At 46.6% G+C, this 24,082-nt stretch overlaps 1 protein-coding gene across 1 annotated transcript; it reads left to right on the forward strand.

Annotated features, from left to right (window-relative positions):
• The first annotated feature begins 559 nt into the window (after window positions 1–559).
• LBP (lipopolysaccharide binding protein) lies at window positions 560–23,630 on the forward strand. The gene is made up of 15 exons (XM_072801002.1): window positions 560–718; window positions 2,473–2,587; window positions 3,701–3,829; window positions 7,030–7,185; window positions 7,776–7,839; window positions 11,186–11,249; window positions 12,232–12,323; window positions 12,834–13,010; window positions 14,351–14,410; window positions 16,534–16,701; window positions 17,955–18,022; window positions 18,532–18,574; window positions 20,561–20,624; window positions 21,613–21,689; window positions 23,226–23,630. The coding sequence occupies exons 1-15, from the start codon at window positions 595–597 to the stop codon at window positions 23,268–23,270; spliced, it is 1,446 nt and encodes a 481-aa protein (XP_072657103.1). The 5' UTR covers window positions 560–594; the 3' UTR covers window positions 23,271–23,630.
• The last annotated feature ends 452 nt before the right edge of the window (window positions 23,631–24,082 follow it).

The raw sequence follows: 24,082 nt of genomic DNA on the forward strand, positions 1-24,082 counted from the left end.
GGGCACCGTGGTGCGGTGACATATTTGCACACTGATGTAATTATGTACTTACATTCCAGAAGGAGAACTTTAGGGTTACTGGGCATGCAAGCATTTAAAGATTTGCCAAGTCGCCTCCCAGAACATTTTACCACCAGCAAGGCTTGAGAAAGCCTGGTTTCCCATGGGGGAAACTCAATTCTGTTTGTTTAAAAAAGAGAAAAGAATCTGACTGGCACCAGACCTGGCTTTGACTCCCAGCTCTGCCACTTGCCAGAGGGAGTGACACGGCTTCTCTGAGCCTCGGTTTCCTAGTCTGTAACACCGAGTCTTCCTAGCAATGAACATGGGGCCTTTTTGCGGGAAGGAAAACAGAGGTTGTCACCTGGGGCCAGGCCAACCCACCCTCTGACCTGGTGTAGCAGTAACTGGTTTCTAAGTACAACCCATGACCCCAGCTGTGTCGCAAGCAAGTTCCAGTCTCTGTGCCTCCCATTCCCGATGCAATGAACCAGATCCCAGGAACCGCCCCCCTTCAGGAGCCACTCCAGCTCCAGCCCCCTTGCTACTTAAGGGAGCGGGGCCCAGCCTGGGTCACTCCACTGGGAATCCAGGATGAAGGTTTTGGCTGGGGTCCTGTCCTCTCTACTGCTGAGATTCCTGCTCACATCCATCCCTGGGGCCCTGGGTACCAACCCCGGCCTGGTTGTCAGGATCACTGACAAGGGCCTCGAGTATGGTAAGAAGCTGTGGCTGTTGGCTGGACTTGGCCGACCTGCTGGGCGCCAGACTGCTCTGCATACTGTGGGGGACACCAATGGGGAGCTCTCCCTCAGTCCGGTGGCCCTGGCTCCCAGTCTGGCGGCCCTGGCTCCCAGTCTGGCCGGGTCACCCACCCACTGTGCTACTTGGGCATGGTGCTTGTCTGGGCGGGGTCCCTCACTAGCCAACAGGGATAAGAATTTGGAGCAAACAGTTGATTGAGGGGCAGATTCCAGGACATGGTGTAGTGGAGTGGGAAGGTGAGAGGAGAGAGGGAGGGCAACCAGATGTCATTAACCCAGCCACTACCCAGTGACTGGCCCAACTCCACTGGAAAGTTCTTAGGTTCTTAGTCAAGCTTGAAAACATGTCTTAAATCATGATAATGGAATGGTCGTGACCTCCAGAGGAAGGCAATGACCTGGGGGGTGAGAGTGGGGGGCAGGAAGGAGCCTGCAGGGGTGCTAGGAATATGCAACATCTGACTCTGAGAGGTGGCTACCTGGGTACTTAAACCTTTAAATATTACCTGGTAGTGTCTCTCGTGTATGTTATATCTCGATTTTAAATCGAGCAAAAGCAGGACGACTTTTTGAAAACGATGCTGAAACAAAGCATCAGGATTCATCCATCCGTAGGGAGCCGAGGTGTATATACACCACCCCCCACAGTAACTGAACCAGCGCCTCAGCTGCCTCATCTGTTAAATGGGGGACTGTTAAATGATAACATTTAATTTGATAACATTTAATCTGTTAAATTGTAACACTTCCCCAGGCAGGGTTGTTGGGAGCCAAGGAAATGAAATCAGGGAAGGCTTCTTGGAGGAGGTTAGGGGAGGCACAAAGGTGAGTGGCACCTGGCCAGGCACGAGCGGTAGCATTCGGGCAGAAGGACTGGCACGTGCCTTCACTGGAGGGAGGAGTGCCAGCTGGAAAGAAGGGAGGCCCCGGCCTTCTGCGTTTACACGCGTCCCTTGCAGAATCCCGGATCCCTCGCATATCAGAACAAAGGGTGCTAATAAGCACTGTTTATATTGAAATCCTACATCAGGCAAAATGTGCCTTTGGTTCCTTTCCCCTGTGTGACTGACGATTGTACCATGTTTACTTAGCTGATTGGCTAGAGTTGGACATTTTGGTCCTTTCCATATTTGTCATAGTATAAACCCTGCTGTCGCAGGCATCTACTGAGTGCCTGCTCTGTGCCGCGCACCAAGCTAGGCGCGCCCGTTATCCTCCGAACCCCCTTTTTGCCCTGCAATGATATCTTTTCATTTTCATGCCAGCCCAGAAAACAAAGCTCTGTTGCCATTGCCGTGGAGAACGTGAAGCTGAAGCCTTGCTCAAGGTCACCCAGCTAGAAAGATGCCGGTGCGGGGGTTCTAGGCCTCACAGTGTCTTCCGCACGGGCTAGATGCGGGGAAGGGCAGGACAGAGGACCACCCACCACGCACGCAGCACTCCTGCCCTCGTGGGGTTGCTGACAAAGACACTGTTTCCTCACCCATAACCTGGGCATCAACATAATGGCACCCCGTGAAATGGAGGGATGCTCCTATTTCTCCTGTCACTTGGTACACAGCAGGGGCTCGATATTCTGTAACTGTCATTAATGTGTGTAAGCAAGTCAGCCTTTCTCCCTGGAGCAGGTGGGAGCCACCGAAGGGTTTAGAGGTGAGGCAGGCAGGCAGGCAGGACAGGCTGACTTGCAGCTTTTTCCTATCCACAGTGGCCAAGGAGGGGTTGGTGGCCCTGCAGAAAAAACTGCTCAGCATCACGCTGCCCGACTTCGCCGGGGACTTCAAGATCAAGCCCATTGGCCGTGGGCACTATGACTTCCACAGGTGGGGCCCTGAGGTGGCTGGGAGGAGGGGTGGGGATGTGGAGGGAGGGGAGGGAGAGCCCCAGGACCTCCCTGGGCCAGCAGTAGGGAGAGTTCCTCACAGCGTTCAGAGGGAAGTCCGGGAGGGGGGGGAGTTAGGTTCCCCCCATTCACTCACTCATCCAACAAATATCAGTGAAGACCTACTAGCTGTGTGACCTGAGCTTCGGTTTCCTTATCTGTAACACGGGGATGACTCTGTGATACTCCAGCCTTCGATCTGGCCCCTGCATGTAGTCTGGAAGGGGACATAGACCTTAAACTTTAAATACATTAGCCCAACTGTTAGAGCTGAGGTGTGTCCACCCAGGGGAGTCAAGGAAGGCTTCCCAGAGACAGTGGCATTTGAGCTGAGTCTTCAAAGGATCACAAGACATGAGCAGCTGATGCCAGGGGAATAAAAAGGCATAAAACACTTGTGAAGAAATGGGTGACGGAGAAGAGCAATTGAGTCACAGCTCATCACCCCTTCCCTGCCCACTCCCATCGATGGCTCCACTCATTCTTTCTTTTCTTCAGTCCATCAGCAAACATTTATTGAGCACCTACTACGATGTGCTGGGCATATAAAATGGAACTTGACCACTGTTTTCCCAATATGTGTTGTCTTGGTTTGCTTCTCCCAGCACTTTGTGTCTTTTCCTGAGGCTGGCCTCAGCCTTCCCTGAATCTGATCCCCCTACCTGGATCTGTCAAGGGAGAGGATGGCTCCAAGAAGGAGCTGCCAACCCAGAGGAGTGTGTCGATGTCCTCTATTCTGGATCCCACCCACGATCATGAGATTCCTGGGCTCAGATCCTGACTGTGTGACTTTTGGCCAAATGCATCTCTTCCAAGTGGTTCTATTTCCCCGTCTGTAAAAAGGGAACAAGAATGGTGCTGACCCCTCTGAGAGGCCTAGGTGACATAACGGATGCCACGTGCTTAGCATGGCCACATGATTCAGCACAGAGCACACACCTGCCTGGAGCAGACAGGTCCCCAGTCTGCTCAGCCCAGTCCCCCGGGGAGGGAGTGGGGGTGGCGGGGCTCGGAGCTGGGGTTAATGCTGTCCACACTGTGTCTCTCTCCTCAGCCTGAGTGTCCACAGCTGTGAGCTGCGTGGTTCTGCTCTGACGCCGCTCCCCAGCCAGGGCCTGAGCCTCACCATCTCTGACTCCTTCATCAGAGTCCAGGGGGAGTGGAAGGCACGCAAAGCATTCGTGTAAGTGGACTCTGCTCCCAGGCTCTCGGGCCCTGGGCCCATCCTTCTTGGGTCCTAGCTCATCAGAGAAGCCACATGGTGGATGGAAGGAGCCTACAGGGGTCTGAGTCCTGGCTCTTGGTTGAGTCTCTTCCCTTCTCATGCTTCCCTGATGGGGTTGTGGTTAAATGAGAGAATCCTGTATCTTTTTAGTTTGCTTTCCCCAGCAGCAGGTCCCAAGACAAGAATTCAAATATAAGTATTTTACCTGGGAAATGACCTCAGGAAATGTCCATGGGGTGGGGCGGGGGAGAAGGGAGGCAGGGACGGAAGGACGTCAGCTTGGCAGTTGATTGGAGCTCTGTCCTCCTGGGCACCTCTGGAGACCATGCAGGCAGAGCACACCTCTGAGTTACCCCAACTCAGCCATTATGGCCCCTTCTTCCAGTTGGCCCTTGGTCAAGGGTGGCCCCCAGAAGCACGAACTCTCTAGCACCTTGAACTGTTCTCTGATCTCCAGGGTCCATGGATGGAAGATGGGTTAGTCTGCTCGGGCTGCCATAATAAAATGTCACTAGGTGATTTAAAATTCTGGAAGCAAAAAAAAAATAAAATAAAAAATAAAATAAAATTCTGGAAGCTTGAAGTCCAAGATCAGGGTATCAGCAGGCCTAGTTTCTTCTGAGGTCTCTCTCTTTGACTTGCAGATGGCGGCCTTCTCGCTATGTCCTCACATGGTTGTCCCTCTGTGTGCATGCACTCTGTGTCCTCTTCTTATAAGGGTCAGATTAGATTCTGGCCCACCCTAATGGCCTCATTTTTTTTTCAAGTTTATTTATTTAATCTCTACATCCAATGTGGAGCTCAAACTCACAACCCTGAGATCAATTCTGGCTCCACTGATGAGCCAGCCAGGTGGCCCCTTAATGGCCTCATTTTAATGGCATCATCTCTTTAAAGACTGCGTCGCAAATGTAGTCACATTCTGAGGTATTGGGGTTTAGGCCTTCAACATGTGAATTTGAGGTGGGGACAAACAATTTAGTCCATCACAGAAGGGTTGACCAGTCTTTTCTGGGCAACCTGACTGTATTGACACTTTAGACCTGCACTGTCCGATAGAGTAGCTACTAGCTATGTGTTTTCACTGAGTACCTGAAAAATGGCTGGTACAAATCGAGATCTGCTATAAGGGTGAAACATGAGATTTGAAGATTAGGTACAAAAAAAAACCCAGAAGAAATATCATTAGTGATTTTTATATTGTTATGTTGAAATGATAACATATACTATTAAAATTAATTTTTTTCTTTTATTATTAAAATTTATTTTACCTCTTTCTTCTTGCCTTTTTGAAAGTGGCTACTAGAAATATTTTAATTGCCTATGGGATTCACATTCTATTTCTTTTGCTTTACAAAGATGTGCAGGATACACGTCACCATAGTGCACATTCATTCGATCTCCAGGAAAACAAGCAAACTATGCTCTCTGTCCTGAGTTTTTTTCAGCTAAGTATCTCAAAGATCTTTTTGTATGAGCGTTTGAAAATCTACCTCATTCTTTTTTTTATATTTTTTAATGTAATATTTTCATTGAGATGAAATTCACATAATGCAAAATCCATGTAATGTAAAATTAGCCATTTTATTTATATTTTAAAAGATTTCAAAAAAAAAAGATTTCATTTATTCATGAAATACAGAGAAACAGAGGCAGAGACATAGGCAGAGGGAGAAGCAGTCTCCTGTGGGAAGCCCAGTACAGGATTCGATCCCAGGACCCTGGGATCATGACCTGAGCCGAAGGCAGACACTCAACCACTGAGCCACCAAGGTGCCCCAAAATTAGTCATTTTAAAGTGAACAATTCAGTGGCATTTAGTACATTCACAATGATGTGCAACCACCACCTCCCTCTAGCTCCAGAATGTTTTCATCTTCCCAGGAGATCACTGCCCACCGCCTCCTCCCTCAGCCCTGGGCAAGCCCCAATCTGCATTAGTTCTCTATGAATTTGCCTATCTGGGACATTTCATACAAATGGAATCATACAATATATGACATTTTGTGTCTAGGTTCTTTCATTTAGCATAATATTTTTGCGGTTCATCCACATCATAGCATGCATCAGTGCTTTATTCCTTTTTATGGATGATTAATATCTCATTGTATAGATAGACCATATTTACCCTCGTTCTTTTTTTTTTTTTTTTGAAAGGGGCAGGTGTGGGGCAGAGGGAGAGGGAGAGAATCCCAAGCAGGCTCCTCCACATCTAGCACGGAGCCAATGCAGGGCTCAACCTCATGACCCTGAGATCATGACCTGAGCCAAAATCAAGAGTTGGACACTTAACCAATTGAGCCACCCAGGTGCCTCTACCCTCATTCTTTTCAAAGGCTGCATAGCACAGATGCCTACAACTTGCTGAATCTGTCCTTACTAGTTGAGAGTTGGGTGGTTCATCACTTTTTGCTATGACCCGTGATGCTGCCATGAGCTGCCCCATGCATATATCTTGGCAGGAAGAGCCACAGAGTAAAGTCTTAGAAGTAAAATTCCTAGGACAAAAACATGCATTAGGATGGATCCCAGCAATCTGTATTCCAGAGGTGCTCTCCCCACTGCAGCACCTGGGACTTCTGTTTACCCACACCTTCTCAAGCTTCAGAACTTTCATACGACAGGTGAAAACTGGCATCATTGTATTTTCATTTTTAATAATGTTTCATATGCTTATTTGCAACTGAACTTCCTGTTTGATATCTTTGATCACCCTTTTTTTCCTTTTGAGTTGTTTCGTCTTTTCCTTATTAATTCATATGAGCTTGTTCTTTGGGTATTAAGGAAATTAGCTTTTTGGCTGGCTCACCATGCAAAGCCTTTTTTTTTTTTACTTCGAATATGGCATTTTTTGTTCACTGGAATTTTAATTTTCTATGCTGGCAAGTCTATCAGCCATTTCCTCTAAGGCTCCTGAGACTTGGATCCTGCCTAGGAAGGCTTTTGCTCACCCCCTCCCACAAATAACTAGACCCAGGCTTTTTTCCTGATCTCTTATAGTCTTATTTGTAATAAATCTTTACTTCATAGTAATTTTCATATTTAAGATTTTGCTCTAGCTCCTCTTATGTTGGGGTAAGAATTGAGCTCATCTTTCTCCCTAAATGGTGGCTGATCTTAGTCTAGGAATTGATGATTGCTTTTCTCATCTCCTCCAGGAAACTACAGGGTTCCTTTGATGTGCAGGTCAAGGGTATCACCATTTCAGTGAACCTTGTCTTGGGCAGGGAGCCCTCTGGGAGGCCCACCGTCGCTGCCTCCAGCTGCAGCAGCCACATTCAAGATGTGGAGGTGGACATATCAGGAGATTTGGGGTAAGTCACACTGGCCAGCTGGACCCCTGGGTGCATCCCAAGCCCCATCCAACCCAAGGCCTGGCCTCTGATAAGCACACATGTCCAGGTATAATGCAAGGGCACATCACAGGCACTGGGAGGTCATTCTTTGGGGGACCCTGCTGAGATCAACAGATGCAGACTTGAGCCAGAATACACTGGGGACCACCATTAGGTGAATGAAATCTATTAGAGAAACACAAGGGCTTTTGGCTGAAGAAGAGTGTGTGAACAATGTACAAGTCCTCGGATACATATCTTTTTGTCCGAGTTTCCTTGATTAGAAGTATTTGTATTCTCAAGCCTCTCCCTAAATCTACTGAATCTGATTGGGTGCAGCAGGGGGCTGGGATGCCAGATGCATTGAATCAGCGAGTGTGCTGGGAGCTGGGACACTGCATTTTTATCCTGTCCAGGATTCTGAGACAGAGCAGAGTCCCAGGATGGGGTGAGAAGAGTTCCCTTGGGGACCGGCCTGGCCAAAGGCCAAGGTCTGGCTTTCTCTGCTGCCTCACTGTCCCCACATTCAGAGGCACACAGCTGACCGTCCTCTGTGCCTCTCTCTCCAGGTGGCTGATGAATCTCTTCCACAACCAGATTGAGTCTAAGTTCTGCAGAGTATTGGAGAGCAAGGTAGGAATGTCCAAACTGCTGGCATCTGCTGTGCCACTCCAGAGCTAGGTGTAAGCCTTCATTTTGGCGCTGGATGGCCAGGAGGACTGGCCCAGACGTACTTAGGCCCAAGGCCCAGAGAAGATGAATCATTTCCCTGAGGTCATGGAGCCAGTATGTGGTCAAGCTGGGCAAAATGTAGGTCTCTGGACTCTAAGTATGTTTAGGGAGGCAGAGAATGGTTAGATGTTCAGCCAGTGGTTCACACAGCAGGGACCCAACAGGGACTCCTGCCTCTTCCTCTCCTTGACTTTGTTCACTGTCCCCCAATGCCCTGCACTCCACAAGGCCAAAAAAGGAAATCAGCACTTAGATGCCTGCAGATACCAGGCAGGACACTTGGGGAATGTGAGAACCAGGTGAGAGCTCTGATTCCTACCTCATGAGCACCTGCCCAGGAGGAGAAGGCAGCCACAGGCTGTCAGTTTTCCCCATTAAAAAAAAAAAAAAAAAAAAAAAAAAAAAAACAAACCACCTATGTGAAATCTCCAAATTTCAAAATCTTTGGCTAAAACAGAGGTTTCATGTTAGCAAATACTCACTTCACCTCCAAAATACCATTTCTGAGGTATCATGAACCTGGAGGTACGTATGTAGCAATGATTGTGCTTGGGAAGGAGAAAGTCATGAAGGAGGAAAGAGGAACACAGACACACACACATAGACACAGACACACACACACACACACACACATACACACACGCGCGCGCATGGTCTCCACTGGGTCCAACAGCCAGTCTCATTTTGAGTGCCCCTGGTGGTTGAAGTGGGAATAGTGGGAATAGCAGAAGACCCCACGGATGAGGAGTGGCAAACTGCATTCTATTCCTTTTCTTATTCTGGGGTCCTGGGGTCTGGGTGAGCTTGGGAAATATGTCAACTTCCTTCTTCAGCACCTCATTTCCATGTAGCCATGCCTTTCTCAGTAGGACACAGTATTCTACAGCGGTGTGGATTTATACTACCCTGCTGATGACGGTTCAAATAAAGATTAGCAATACTATTATACAATAATAGTAATACACTACAATTGGTTTTGATATATGCAATTCGTTTCGCTTTGGTTAAATAATATAATTAATGTGATACAGAATATATCATTGTGTAACTATTCTTATCTATAACAATGGCGGCTATTTATTGAGACTGTGGTTTGGCCAGGAATAGTGTGCTAAGCTTTCAACCACTGAACAAGCTCTCCACCTTAATCATGACCTTCGAAGAAAGTGCCATTTCCCACATTTGACCTAGGAGGCTCTGAGAGGTGGAGTAACTTGCCCAGTGGTCACCTTGCTAGGGAGGCACTAGGTCAGCATTCGAAGTTCCTAGAATGTGAGGCAGTTTGTACCAAAAGTCTTCTAGGGGCGAGTGTCTTGGGAAAGGTAGAGATCTCACCTGATCCCTGACCCTTATGGGTCTTCGGAGATTTGCTACATCTAGGAAAACAAAGAGCCTGGTACAGGACCTTTCAAATTCCCCACTGGCAGTATCTGACCACCAGGACTAAGAATAAGCACTCCCTGTATGCTTGCTCTCTGGGTCATATATACTCACTGTCTCATCCCATGTTTCTCCCAGCCCAATCTCTGGGAAGCACTTGGCCTTGTATCCTGTAGGTAAGAACTCAAAAGCAGGGAGAGATTCTGCAAAAGTCACACAGCTGGTAGGGGGTGGGAGGATTGGACAGGATTTGAACCTAAGTTTGTTCAATTCACCTACTACACCCTTAACCTGCCTCTCTAGGAGGCCTGAGGGCCAAAGAGCCTTCCCTGCCCCATCATGCAGGTCCCATTAGGGGTGGGGCATTCAGGGAGGTTTTAGAAAGATCTGATGGGCCTTTGTCTCAGGGAAAAGCAAGAAGGGAAGAGTCTCCAGTGAGGCCAGCAGTTTCCTGGTTCCTGTGAAATCAACTGTGACTGTCCGTCACCACCTCCATTCTTTGCTTTTTGGCCACAACCCTTGATCAAACTGAGCCGTCACCACCTCCATTCTTTGCTTTTTGGCCACAACCCTTGATCAAACTGAGCCGTCACCACCTCCATTCTTTGCTTTTTGGCCACAAACCCTCCCAAAACTGAGCCAGCTGCAAAAGGAAGGTTAAGATTTCACCTCTTGCCTGCCCAGCGTCCAGCATAGACCTTTCCCCATGTCCCCCATGTGCCTGATTTATGCCTGCTCACCTTTCCACCTGCCCTTAAAATGTCACCTCCCACGCTGGTGGAGCCCACCCCCCTTAGATATGTGGATCCATCTGCACAAGAGGTGGTGGCTGCTTAGTCAAAACAACTGTGTACTGTGGGGAGTCACATACACACATGAACACAGGAAATATTTACATATAAATCTAAACATTTTAAGATACAGTAAATACAAATCCATTTGTTATCTTTTCACACAGGGCCCAGAACTGTTCTTTGAAAATAGTCTCCTGATTGACACTGGACTTTGTCTTTCGTGCATGAAACATTGATCTGCTACACGTTCCAGCTCAGATTGCTTTAACCACAATGAGAATTCAAAGACATTTGCAAAGCAATCCCAGTGAAGAATCCTTCTAGATTTTTATGATTTCTTCCCTCCTAAGCGTTTGCTTGTTCACACCAAGAATGTCTAACAGTATTTTCTCTAAGCAGCTCACCTCTCCAGAGTACTTAGTTTCCCTCGGTCGTAATCTTGGTTTACATAATAAATATTTCGAACGATTACAAGAGCAAGTATAGCAAACAGGTTTGGGAACACACATTCCCTCTTCGTGAGGTGCATGTCACTCAAGTGGCCACCATGAAGTGTGCATGCCTACCGTGTGGCGGCCTCCTGGACACGAGCATCAGGGGAAACGTGGAATACTGATCAGTCCAGCCAACTTGTTAAGGGATGACATTTGAGAAGTATCTACTAAGTACACCTGTGTGTGTGGCTATTTCTACTGACCATCTAGTTCTGCTCTTCAATTCTAAATTCTGAGAAGCCAGCACCTCCCAGAGGAAAGTATCTCTCAAGGTAGAATGTCGGGCAGCGCCTCCAGCCCATGTGCCCTCGCCAGGCTGGGAAGCTGACTAGCTAGCTCAGATGTCTAGCCCTGGGAACTTGGAAAGGTCCGGTTGGACCCTATTGAGGTCCACGTGGGGGCCTGCATGGTTTTGATCATTTCTGTTTCCTGGCACGTGGCACATGATAAGCACTGATCTAGTTTTTGTAGAATCGACCAATGGGCAGATGTATGAAAGACCGTGACTAAAGCAATTAGCACAGTGGCAGACCAAAGCCAGGGGGACCCACTCAAGCTTTCTCCTCCCATGTGTTTCAGATTTGTGAAATGCTCCAGAAATCGGTGACCTCTGATCTACAGCCTTATCTCCAAACTCTGCCGGGTAGGCTACTCCATCCATCTCTGGAATACTCTATTAATTTATATATGCACATATTCATACCTTATAAAACTTTAAATGGGACAGAAATGTAGAAAGTAATAACTTTAAGTATCCTTTTCACCCCCAGATTTTCTTCTAAGAGGTAACTTCTGTTTGGGATATAACCCCTTAGATATTTTCTTTTGTATATAAAAATAAAGGGGGCAGTCCAGGGGGCTCAGAGGTTTAGCGCCGCCTTCAGCCCAGGGTATGATCCTAGAGACGCAGGATCGAGTCCCGCGTCGGGCTCCCTGCGAGGAGTCTGCTTCTCCCTCTGCCTGTGTCTCTGCCTCTCTCTCTCTCTCTGTGTCTCATGAATAAATAAATAATCTTTTAAAAAATAATAAAAATAATAAAAATAAAGGGGCACCTGAGTGGCTCAGTTGGTTAAGTGTCTGCCTTCAACTCAGATCATGATCCCAGGGTTCTGGGATCGAGCCCCACATTGAGCTCCCTGCTCAGTGGAGAGTCAGCTTCTCTGTCTCCCTCTGCCTCTCCCCTTGCTTGCACGGTCTCTGTCTCTCTCTTAAATAAATAAAATCTTTATATATATATATATATATACAGAATTCTCCCCATTCTGTGGCTTCTTTGGCATGAAGTTCCAGGTATGGAGGGGATACCAGAGCTGGGCTCCTCCTGCCCTCAGGTGTGTGTGTGTGTGTGTGTGTGTGTGTGTGTGTGTGTGTCTGTATGAGGGAGAGAGAACCCGGAACCCACTCAGGCCCCAGCTGAGCATACCACCTGTTCATCGCAAGCCCACCAGTGGGACAGAAGAACCATGTCATCTCTCTTTGGAGAAGCAGCTCTTTGCTCCAGGGCTGGGCTGGGTAGAAGGTCTCGAGGCAGAGGGGCAGGGGGCCCTGATGAAAGTCAGAAGAGTGTGGCTCAGTCGGAGCCCCCATCACCTGGCTCCTAATTCTTCCTCTCTCCTGGTTCACAGTCACAACACAGATCGACAGTTTCGCTGGCATTGATTACAGTTTAGTGGAAGCCCCTCGGGTAACAGCCCAAATGCTGGACGTGATGTTTAAGGTGAGAGTCCTAGACCAGGGGCTTGGATGGGTTCGGCCCCAGTGTACCGTACCCTCAGGGGCAGCCCTTACTTAGGGCCTCCTGTCTCTCTGGCTTCAGATCTGTCCTCATCTCCCAAGTGGTTCCAGCTGTTTTGAGGATGGGGCAACATGGAGTGGTGGGGAGTGTTTCAAGAGCCCGGGCCCCAACAGGTGTCTTACAACTCTTGGGACTTGAAACTCACCCTCTTCCCCTCCTCATCTTGACTACCATGCAGGTGAGGTCAATCAGAACTGGGCTAGATGGTAGAAAGCGTACAATGGGCTAATTTGCCACAGTCGGGGAGTTTTTCATTTATAAATTCTGGATACACAACCCTTTGATCCAAAGAAAAATAGTTTTCATGGGAGAGTTTTAGGCAACGACTTGCCAGTGCCCCCTCATCAGGCTGTATGAGCAACTGCCCAGGTCAGATGTCTAGCCCTGGGGTAGACTTTGAAAAGTTCAAATGCATCCTATTTCTCTCTCCAGGGTGAAATCTTTAACCGTGATCACTATTCCCCAGTTACCTTCCTGGCTCCTGTCATGAGCCTTCCTGAGGAACACAACCGAATGGTCTACTTCGCCATCTCTGATTATGTCTTCAACACAGCCAGCTTGGTTTATCATGAGACAGGTTACCTGAACTTCACCATCACAGATGACATGGTGAGTGAGGATGGTGGCAAAGTAGCACTCACAAATGACAGGGTAACCTGTCCTTCTTCCTTCTTTCCTTTCCATCCCATTTACATAAATTAAATAGGAAGTTATTGAGAAAAAAGATTCAGACAAGGAAATATCTACATTAGCACAATTTCCCTTTTCATTTTGGTTGCCAGGAAGTTCAAGCCAAAATCCTTTCTCCCTCAGAACCATGAAAGACTGTGACTTCCTTGTCTGTGTTTTACTTTTGTCCTCTAGACCTGTTGTTCTAATTAATATTTTCTCTCATGTTGGTTTGTAGAAGTTTTTTTTAAAAACTTCTAAAAAATTAGTAAGTGAGGCAGGATAATAGATACACTAATAAATGCATAAAGTTTTATTGAGTAGGAAATTAAGACCAAGTTAAAAGTAAAGCACACTTATGAAAGCACTTATAAAAAATCTATTTGGGACCTTCCTTATAGCCAAAGTGAAAAAGGTCCATGATTTCATGATTCCTGGTGAAAGGAGAGACAAAGGCTTCCTAGGATTTACCTCTAAAACAAGTGTTTCAAGTGGGACTTTGTATAAGGAATATTAAATTTTATAGTGGATCACATCTTTAATAATTCTCAAGTTTCTTTAATACTTCTGGGTTTCAGAAAATTATTTCTTGTGGCCTTTTGTAAAGCTGAGGACTCGTGAACAATGTCAGGATGATGAGGGAAATGCAGTGCAGTCCCACTTGGTTGATCAGCTGGCTCTAATAATATTTGAGGGGCCATCTTGTGGGTGGATGGAGTGGCTTTTTGTCTTCTCAGTAACTTCTCACACTCACACACAGGCCTTTTACTTCTATTATCGTGTTTGAATAACCCACCCCGCCTGTGGTGCAGTCCTTTCTTTTAGTGGATTGGATCATGCTAGCGGTGTTTTATAATAGTTATGCGCTGGGCCTTGTGCTAGGTGCTTTGTACCCACTGTCCCACTTAGCCCTCACAATGACCTGAGAAGTGGGAGCTCCTATTATCCCCATTTTATAGATGAGGACATTGAACCTCAGAGAGGTGAAGGGACTGGCTTGTGACCACACAGTAACAAAGCCAGGAGCCATCCCTAGGTCCTTATGACTGCAAATCTCCCCACCACAGACCCTCTGGGTGTGCCCCACATGTCACCTATGTCCCGAGGAGAGTGGCCAGGACTCTGGCAACTGCTGCTTGTGCTGAGTGCAGGGCAGGTATCTCACTGTTGCTATGGTAACCAAGGTAGTATGGTATCCCTGCCCCTCACCTCCCCATCTTTCTTAGACCTTCAGCTGCAGTGGGAGCACCCAAATAAAACTTTGTATCTCTTTGCTGCAGGTTCCCCCTGGCTCTAACATTCGTCTGACCACCAAGTCCTTCCGCCCCTTAGTCCCCAAGGTAAGCCTTCTCTCAGGCCTAGGCAGATGCAGGCCAAACCCACTAGCCTTCTAGGGGTTTCTCTTTAAAACCATGATACAAGGGATGCCTGGGTTGCCCAGTGGTTGAGTGTCTGCCTTCGGCTCAGGTCCAGATCCAGGGTCCTGAGATCGAGTCCTGCATTGGGCTCCCCGCAAGGAGCCCGTTTCTCTCTCTGCCTGTGTCTCTGCCTCTCTCTCTGTGTGTCTCTTGAATAAATAAATAAAATCTTTACAAAAAAACAAAAAATAAAATCCTCGGTACTATTCTCAGTTTAACCAAGAGTCAGAATGTGGCAGTGAGGCCCCCAGTGAGGGCAGGGATTTCCTTCTGCAGGCCTCAGGACCCCTTCTCTCCAAAGCCCAAACAACAGAGACCTGAGCCCCATGTCCCTGGGACCACAGGTTGCCCAGTCTTTTATCAACGATATCTGAGAATCCCAAAGAATGCTAACATGTCCCACCAAATGCATCCTAATTAATAATATCAGATGATTGCAGAGGGCACCCTAGGGACCAGGCACTGTTCTTGGTCCTTTAAAATTTATTTTTTGACTCAATACTAAATTCTCATGGTTCAACACATAAGACATAAGAGATCCTAGAGTGGAAAATTTTCTGTCCACTCCTGGCCCCTAACCACCCAGTTCCCATCCGGAGTCTACATTCTTCTGGGGATATTCTATGTATATGAGAACAAACGCTGTGAATCTTTTCCATTTTTATACAAAACAGAGACATATTATACACACCAATTTGTACCTTATTTTTTTGCCTTACCGTCCTAGGAGATCATTCTGCAGAGGTAGAAAGGAGCTTCCATACTCATGTTTTCCTGGGCACCCAGCCGGCCATTGTATGGACTTACCCCATAGCTTGCTTAATGGGTCTCCCAGGAAGGACTTGGAGTTGTCGCCAGGTGTTGCTACAGCAGTGTTGCAGTGACTAACCTTGCAACTCTCATCGCGGGGCTTAGCTCGTCATTTAATCCCGCAGAAATCCACTTGTCCTCTCCCCCACCTTCCCAGTCCTCCCAAGACACAGTTCAGACAGGCGGTCGTGTTGAACATGGCTTGTAGAAGGCCCGAGGATGGCGGAGAGAATTATAATGGGAAAAGACTTTAAACTTCGAGTCCTGCAGTGCCTGGGTCGTGTCCTTCCATAAGGTAGCCCTCATAGGCCCTTTCTCTCCCTTGAGCCCCAGAACCGTTCATCCTGCTGCCAATTTGTCAGAACTAGATTTGGAGGGCCCTTGGTGGCCACATCCTGGCTCCAATATCCTTTATGTCCTAGAAAGAGGAAGATACTCTCCCTCCCTCTTCCTGCTCATGTCAGCAATAACCTGGCAGAGAAGCAATTCAGCCCACCTTCTAAATAAAGCTCTGTACCTTCTTCAACCTTTTCAGTGCCTCCCTTTTACAAGAGGATGTAAAGTTTACACATTTCATAACAACAACAACAAAAAGCTCACAGGGACTGTCATCCTTCCCCCTAAAAAGGAGCAGTTTTGCCCCTAAGTTAAATACTAGTTAAACAGAAATTTGTGAGTACTTTTGAAACTGTGGGATCTAGTTGTGTCCTATTTCAAAATTGCTGGGGTCTGGTCTCCACGTGTACAGTTACCCAATTACAATAGCTCTCACCCCGTGCTCAGGGAGGGAGGGGTGTGACACATTTGGCCCAATGTTTTTGGAGGACAGTTTGATAATACCCATAAAAGGCTTGAAAAATATCCCTGCCCTTTGACTCAGCAGTTCCATGTCTAGGAACATCCCCCATCCTCCCACCCTCACTCCCAAATAGCCAAGGTACACATAGCAGTGATCATTATAATGACAAAACCTTGGAGACCACCTGATGCCCACTGTGGTTACATTACCCATGCCCGGTAGAACCCAATGCAGTCACGAAATACATGGTGCAGACTCTGGATGTCTGACAGGGCAAGATCTCCAGTTGCACCATTAAGAGATAAAGGGAACAAAGCATTTTGTGAAAATAGAATCAATTAAAAAGCATTCTCAGCTTCATCCAACTCCCTCGGGGTTCCCTTGGTAAACCTGCATATTTCCTTCTCTTGACATAGTATCGTCATTCTGCCCCCAGTTAGCCCGACTGTACCCCAACATGAACTTGGAACTCCAGGGAACAATGGCCTCAGCCCCATTCCTGAACTTCAGCCCCGGGAATCTGTCTTTGGCACCCCTCATGGAGATTGAAGCCTTTGTGCTCCTGCCCAGCTCCAGCAGGGAGCCTGTCTTCCAGCTTAGTGTGGTAAGGTTCAGAGCCTTTGCAAATGCTGTTCCCTTTTCCTGCATGCTCTTCCCCCTTCCTTCAGATCTCAACTTAAATATCACTTCCACAGAGAGGACTTTTTGGATTGCCTCTTACCACCTGAGGCCCCCTGTCATTTTGTTTTCTTAAAGCGCCCTATTATTTTTCTGCATAGCATTTATTATAAAGATACTTACGTAGCTGTCTGCAGGTTTATTTGCTTAATGCATATGTTTCCCACTAAGTGAGAAAGGGCTATTGTTGAGAGGAAGGCATAGTAGGGGTCTTTGACTTGTTTGCTCTGCATCTATATCTGACCCCTGAAGACTACATTTCCCAGGCTCCCTTGGACTTTGACTTCTAACCAAATCAGCAAATGAAAAGCTCTGTGAAGAGAATAGAGGGCAGGAAGAAGGAAGAAGACAGAATATTTCTTCCTCTGTCTTTGTCCTGGACAGAGACTCAAGCAGTGACTGTGTCTCTTCCATGGTGGTTCCCATAACCCCAATTCCTCCTTCTGCTCTTCCAGTCCTGGGGTGGAAGCAGCTTCCTGCCTCTGCTAGTACCTGAGTCACCCCTCTAACTCTCTTTGGCTTCTTGGCAATTCCATAATTCGTGTAGCCAAGTCCCTATGTTAAAGTCCCTCTGAATTAAATATTGAGGGGGGTGGTGTCTCTCCTTTCTCAATGTACCCTAAGAGCGAAGGGATTCTGAGTCCTTCTGGGTTCCTGCTCACTGGTTGAAGAACTTCACTCTCTTGTTTCGGGTTTGAAATTCAACAAGACAAATTTCTGGAGGGATGATTGCTTCTAAATGCTATATCTGCAATTTGATTTGTCATTGTTGTTATCAAATTTGTTGTTATTATATGTTATAAATTAAAACAAAATATCCCAAAATATAAATTAAAACAAAATTATTTTTATTATTATCACCACTAGAATTGACTCTTAGCCCTGAAACAATCCCTTTAGAGATCTCCAGGGATAGGCACTCTATACCTCGTGGTAATCTATTCGAAGTTCAATCACTATCACAGTCAGCAACTTCAAGTAAAAAATGTTCAAGTCCAAGTTCAAACATTTATTGAGTACCTATGATGAGCCTTTGGGGAGTCTGCAGTCTAGTGAATAAGTTCCTGCTTTAACTTACTGAGTTGTTTGTTTAAAGGAAACAGCAGGTCCAAATAGTATCCTTCCTATATGTGACAACCTTTCTCATTTAAACCTGTTTTCTTCTACTGGAATTTCCAGGCTACTAATATATCTGCCACGTTGACCTTCAACACCAGCAAGATCACTGGGTTCCTGAAACCAGGAAAGTAAGTCAGCCTCCTGCCCACATGGAGGCACTCAACTGAGCTCCTTCCATCTGGACACTGTACCCAATTCTCTGCAGCTGGGCGTAGGGATGTGAGCAGATCTTCTTCTCAATGTTAGGGCCCTGCCATTAGGGAAGGAAACTTATATTTTACCCCAATTGGCCCAATTCTTTTGCCCCACTGGTCCTGCCTCCACAAACTTCCTTTCCACCTAATCCCCCATTACTTCCAAATTTCTAAAGAATTTACTAATACTGCTTTTTCTCAATCTGTAAATTTTCTACATCAGCTATATTGAGTTTCTGACACACACTACCCCTTTGTGAGTCTTCCCAGTAAGGTTGTATCACTGATTTGAGTTCTTAACCATCTTTTCCAGTCCCATCCCTACCCTGTCCTCAGCTCTGTGTCTTCTCAAGCCAGTACCTCCTTTCTGGGGACCCCCACATTGCTTAGGTTTCCCATGGACATAATGCCCCCATCTCTGAATCTTCTTTGATTCATTATAGGGTACGAGTGGAACTGAAAGAATCTAAAGTTGGAGTGTTCAATGTAAGTTATTATTGTTTTTATTTATGAAATGATTAAGGCATTAACTAATTTAGTGTGTTAACTAAACAATATTATGGCACCTATAGGAGAAAATGGAAAAATGAGAAGAGCTACTCTGTGCCATAGAAAAGTGTAGAAGTTCTCAAGGACTTGAAACATCGGGCCAAACAACCGTTATATCCCAGTAGAAGATAAGATATAATTAAATTGTCTGTTGAACAGAATTCTTTTCACTACAAGAATAGAAAGCCAACTAAAAGTGTCTTAAGCCAACAGAAGGAATTTATAGGGTCATAAAACTAAAAAAAAAATGGAAAAAGCCAAGGCTAGAAGTTTCAGGCAAAACTGGATCTAGGTGCTCAAATTAGTGCATCAAGAATCTCTCCCCAAGTCTCCCTTCTGCTTTCATCTGTGTTGGCTTCGTTCTCTGATAGGTTTTTCCCACTGGTGGAAAGTCTGAAAATTTTGTAGTTTAATTCTTTTTTTTTTTTTTTTAAGATTTTATTATTTATTTGACAGAGAGATTGAGAGAACACAAGCAGGGGGAGCTGCAGAGGGAGATGGAGAGCAGGCTCCCCACTGAGCAGAGAGCCCATTGTGGGGCTCCAACCCATGAACCCGAGATCATGACCTGAACCCAAGGCAGACACTTAACCGATTGAGCCATTCAGGTGCCCCTGTAGTTTAATTCTTTAAAAATCCAGGTGCTAGCTCTCATTAGGTTAATCTGAGTCATGTGGCCATTCTTTAGTCAATCACTGTGGTTAAAAATTGGACAAACATGGGTTTCACCTATACTCTTGGAGCCAGGATGTTCAGTCCCAAGCCATATGGACTGAGATCGGAAAGGAGGGTCCCCCAGGGGAAAATAGGGACTCTGTTATTGAAACAAGAAGGAATTAAGTGCTGGGTAGGCTGAACCAAGAGGTGATTTCCACAAGGAGGGACAAGTGGCAAAATGGATGGCCCTATATTAAAATAAGAAAGATAGTGGGAAGATCAGTGTGGGCAGAAGTGATCAGGGAGAGATTTCTGACGAGAGAAGGTAAGGAGGAAATGGGTAGAACTTACCTGTAATAAGTATCTTACTTTTCACCATCCTGCTAACACTGGTCCCTCTGGCCAGCCTCCCCCTACCTTGCGCTGCCCAGATCCTCCTTTACGGACTTACAACTTGGAAATAAATGCATAACCTGTGGGGAGAGACGCTGCTCACAGGGACCCCAAAGGATGACCCCTTTCAGGGAATGAAGGAGGAAGTAAATGATGACACACTAATATTGCATCTGTGTGTGGCATGTAAGAATGTTCTCGGAGGTAAAACACTCACATGTAAAGATTCACAAAAAGTTATCAGATTTCGGAACACAGAATGCAGAAAGCAAGAACTATAGAATCAGATAAATCCGGGTTCAAATTCTGCCCCTGCTGCTGGTCCTAAAAGTCACTTTCATTCTGTGGCCTCGGTTTTCTTGTCTGTGAAGTGGGGGCAGTAATACCAACTTCAAGTGGTTATTGTGAAAACTGAATCAGATATATATATAATGCTCTGAGCCCTATACTGGGTACATGGTGTTAAAAGTGGTGTTTTATAATTTTTGTTTCGAGAATTTTTAAAAAATATGTCTTATACAAGCAATTCAAGATAACATGCTGTGAAAAAAAATTAAATCGCAAAAAAATAAAAAATAAAGACAAGGCTAAGCCAAACCTTGATGTTCTTCCTAGAGGAAAGACAATTGGGTGTATAATCTTCCAAATGTTTCTGTCTCTTGCACACAAATGTGTGTCTCAAAATAGTTTTATCTCATTAAATAGTAGCATGAAGTAGGCATCTATTCAAAATTTGAGTTTTTTCAGTCTTGTTTGCTGTGTCAGCACATACAAAACTAGCCCTTCCCCCAATCCCAGGTCCGCCTTGTGGAAGTTTGTTGGTGGGCACAATGGCACACGTGGTCACGGTGTATCTCTCCTGTTCTCCGCCAGGTGGAGTTGTTGGAGGCACTACTCAACTACGGCATTCTCCACACCCTCTACCCCAAGGTCAATGGTAAGGATCACTAGGGATTTTTCCAAGTCAAGGAAGACAGTGCTCCTTTGAGGGAAAAGTTGCTGGACTTGGAGATGGCAAACAGAGCTCTTCGGCAGGCTGAATGACCTTGGCATTTCTCCTCCTTGACCTTCAGCAGCCTGCGAGAAGGGCGCTTTGAAGGTGGTCTCATTCCACACACCGCCCCCCGCCCCAAAGCCCAGGGCTCTAGTGAGCTCTTTGGAGCACAGAAAAGCTCTTCCTAAGAGAGAAGTAAGGACTCACAGAAATGTGCCCCCTATACCCTGAAATGGCAGGTAAAAGACTGAGGACCAAGTTAATATAGAGGGCACAGGGCAGCTCACCTCTGAATTCACGTTTCCCAGTCAATTGCCAACTCCCTAGTCAGAAAATAAAGCATAAAGCCCTAAACGCTGTTTCTAGAAGGCCCTGCTTCATTTGGCTGCAAGAGAAAGCAGGACAGGGGTGGAGGGCAGAGAGCATCGTATGCCGCCCCATACCTGCCACTCCTCCCATACAGCAGCAGGGCTGGGAGCTCAGCCTCCTGTGGCAGCCTGCCTGAGTTGAAATCTCAGTTCTGCCTCTATGACCTTGAACAAGTTACTTGGCCACCCCGTGCCTCAATGTTCTTATCGGTAAAATGGAATTAATAATCTTATCTACCTCATAATCTTTGATGATAGTCAAATGGGAACATACTGTGTATAGAGTCTGCAGAGGGAAACTTGTTTTTTCTATTACTTTATATATTTTTTTAAGTTTTTATTTATTTTTTCATGAGAGACACAGAGAAAGAGGCAGAGACATAGACAGGGAGAAGCAGGCTCCTCACAGGAAGCCAGACACGGAACTCGATCCCCAGACCTGGGATCATACCCTGAGCCGAAGGCAGACGCTGAACCGCTGAGCTACCCAGGCGTCCCTCTGTTACTTTATTTATGATTGTCATTTATTAACAAATCTCTCTATGTTATGCCCCAACCTCCAGAGAAGTTGGCAGATGGCTTCCCCCTTCCTCTGCTCAAGGATACTCGGCTCTATGACCCTGTTCTGGAGATCCACAAGGTCAGTGGGTTCAGGTGGACTTTTGAGGATTTGGGGAGGGGAGTTGGTTAGTTTTTCAGGTTCAGAGGCCATAGTTCAGTGGGTGGGACCCCACCCGGCCTGCAGCTCAGAAAGGGGAGGGTTGCCCCGGGTACGGCTAGGTGCCATGCAGCCATCAATGTGGTCTTCAAAAGTGGCCCCCCTACGGAGGCAGGGGGCATTTGACACAGCTTGTGCCACACTGCCTTCCACACCCCCACGATGGGTGACCTGGGGAAACCACAAGACCAGCTCATCCTGAAAACACTGCCATGGCAACAGCCCAGCTTCTAAAAGCCATTTGTAAGTTTTGAAAATTTCTTCTAGATTCTTAAGTGGAAAGGCTTTATCAGACATACAGGTCTGATGTGCTCCCCCTCATAAACCCATTGCCCCAGCAGGCACACAGTTTGAATTTTGGTGTGCTGCCTCCCACACAAAAAAAGTCTTTTTGCTTTCTCTAGGTATTTTTAAAACTGTGTGCTCATTTGTTTGTTTGTTGGAGATAGTTGTGTTGGTCATACTTATGCCTGTTTTCTTTCTTTGCTGTTTTTCTATTTTGTTGCAATCTATCCCTGCCTCTCCAATGTTAATACAGTTGTATCCATCAGAGACCATAATTTATGGAACTATTTTAATACCAAGGAATACATCTGATCTTCACTCTTCTCTCCACTGTTCTGACCAAGCATTTTCTGGTCTGTCTGTGCCCACGGTTCAGGTTATCTTTCTAGAATAGCATCTGTAAGGTGGGATGGCTGGGTTGGGTAGCCCTGTGAGCAGTAAGGGCGATGCTGCGTTGTGTCTGGTACATCGTCAACATCCAGCAAGTAACAGCCACTAAAGACAGTGAAGGGCAGCAGAGTTGTCAGGGACCTGGAAACATGGACCAACTGCTGTATTTGGAAGACAAAATATCCAAAGTCCTTTTGGTCCAGAGATGCTCAACATCCTGCTGCTGAGTGTTTACAAGGAGTCAGACAGCTGGTTATTTGAAGTAAGGACTGACAATTCACGCAGCTGGCCTCAGCAGGGCACATCAGAAGATTTATTATAAGCTATCATGCTCGTTAGACTGTTGAGGTCATTTGTTTGACCCCCAAAGACAAGGGCTGGATCACTGTAGGAGAGGATTGGATATGGACTTGAGTTCAGAGTTCCCGCCTCTTCGGATGATGGAAACTTCCAAGGAGCTAGGAGAGTAAACTTCAGCGGTGCGCAATTTTGTGTTATTTGTGAAGGAGAGAAAATTTAGGTGACACAAAGGACATTTATGGGCCCTGCCAGGAAGCAGCAGCTTGGGAAATGACAGATAAATTGCCACCTTAGAGAAGGTGGCTGGCAAAAGCTGTGCTTTATGGAGACCTTGGGGATGGAGGCACATTCACGATTTATGCTCTGACCTGGTTTCTGGAAGAGCTTGTGCTTCCCCCAACGTGGGCCTCCCTTTATGTTGGAGATGCATCTTTTTGGCGTAAGGAATGCTTTTGCCATCCTGTCCTGTCTTGTCTTTTCTAGGACTTCCTGTTCCTGGGCACCAACCTCCAGTACCTGAGAGCTTGAGGGCAGGGACACAGCCGGGGTTTGGAGGCCACAGCCGGATTGGCAAATTGCATTTCCAGATGTGCAGCGTAGTACTGGCAATTCTGGGAAGATGAAGACTTCTCTGTTCTCAGCTCTCAGGGAGAGCTCCACCTGGCTTCTGCCCCCACACTGCTCCTCTTCAGCAGGTGCACCCACACCATCTCTGACTCTGGGCTTTACTCCCCCCACCACCACCCTGCTCCCAGGATGGACCATCTTCCCCCACTGGCCTGTACCGTCTTTAAGGGCAGGCATCATTTTTTTAGTCATCATCTGATCCCTGTGCCTGGCACTTAGTAGATCCTCAATAAATATTTATTGAATGGTTCAATGAAGGAACCACTTGGTACCTAGTTGAGCCTCTCTACCATTCACTCTCTTTTGTCTGAGAGGTCTTTGGATGGCTAGCCCCATCCATGGTCTCCAAGGCTCAACCCTGACCACACTCCCCTTTCTCAGTGGCTGCTGCTGTGGGAACCTCAATGAGAGAACAAGAAATTCCACTCCCCACTGGGCCCCAGACTGGCCCTGGTGCTCAGATCTGGCATTTGTCTATCTCAGAGCATGGGCCGCTCATGGGCTCACTTCAGTGTGTGCTTCTTCCCTCACTTCTTGCCTGCTGCAGACAAGGGCACCAGTGGGTCTCCAGAGCAAAAACTCAGCCTCCTGCTGCTCTCCCCCATTGAAATGGATATAAATTAGGAGGAAATGGATCCCCCTAGGTTTTTGGTCCGACCCAAATAAAAAGCTCATCCAACTGTTGTTTATGAGCCCTAAGCCCGGAGGAAGAG

Source organism: Canis lupus, chromosome 26 (genome assembly GCF_048164855.1).
Source record: "Canis lupus baileyi chromosome 26, mCanLup2.hap1, whole genome shotgun sequence".
In the NCBI taxonomy this organism is placed as follows: Eukaryota; Metazoa; Chordata; class Mammalia; order Carnivora; family Canidae; genus Canis; species Canis lupus.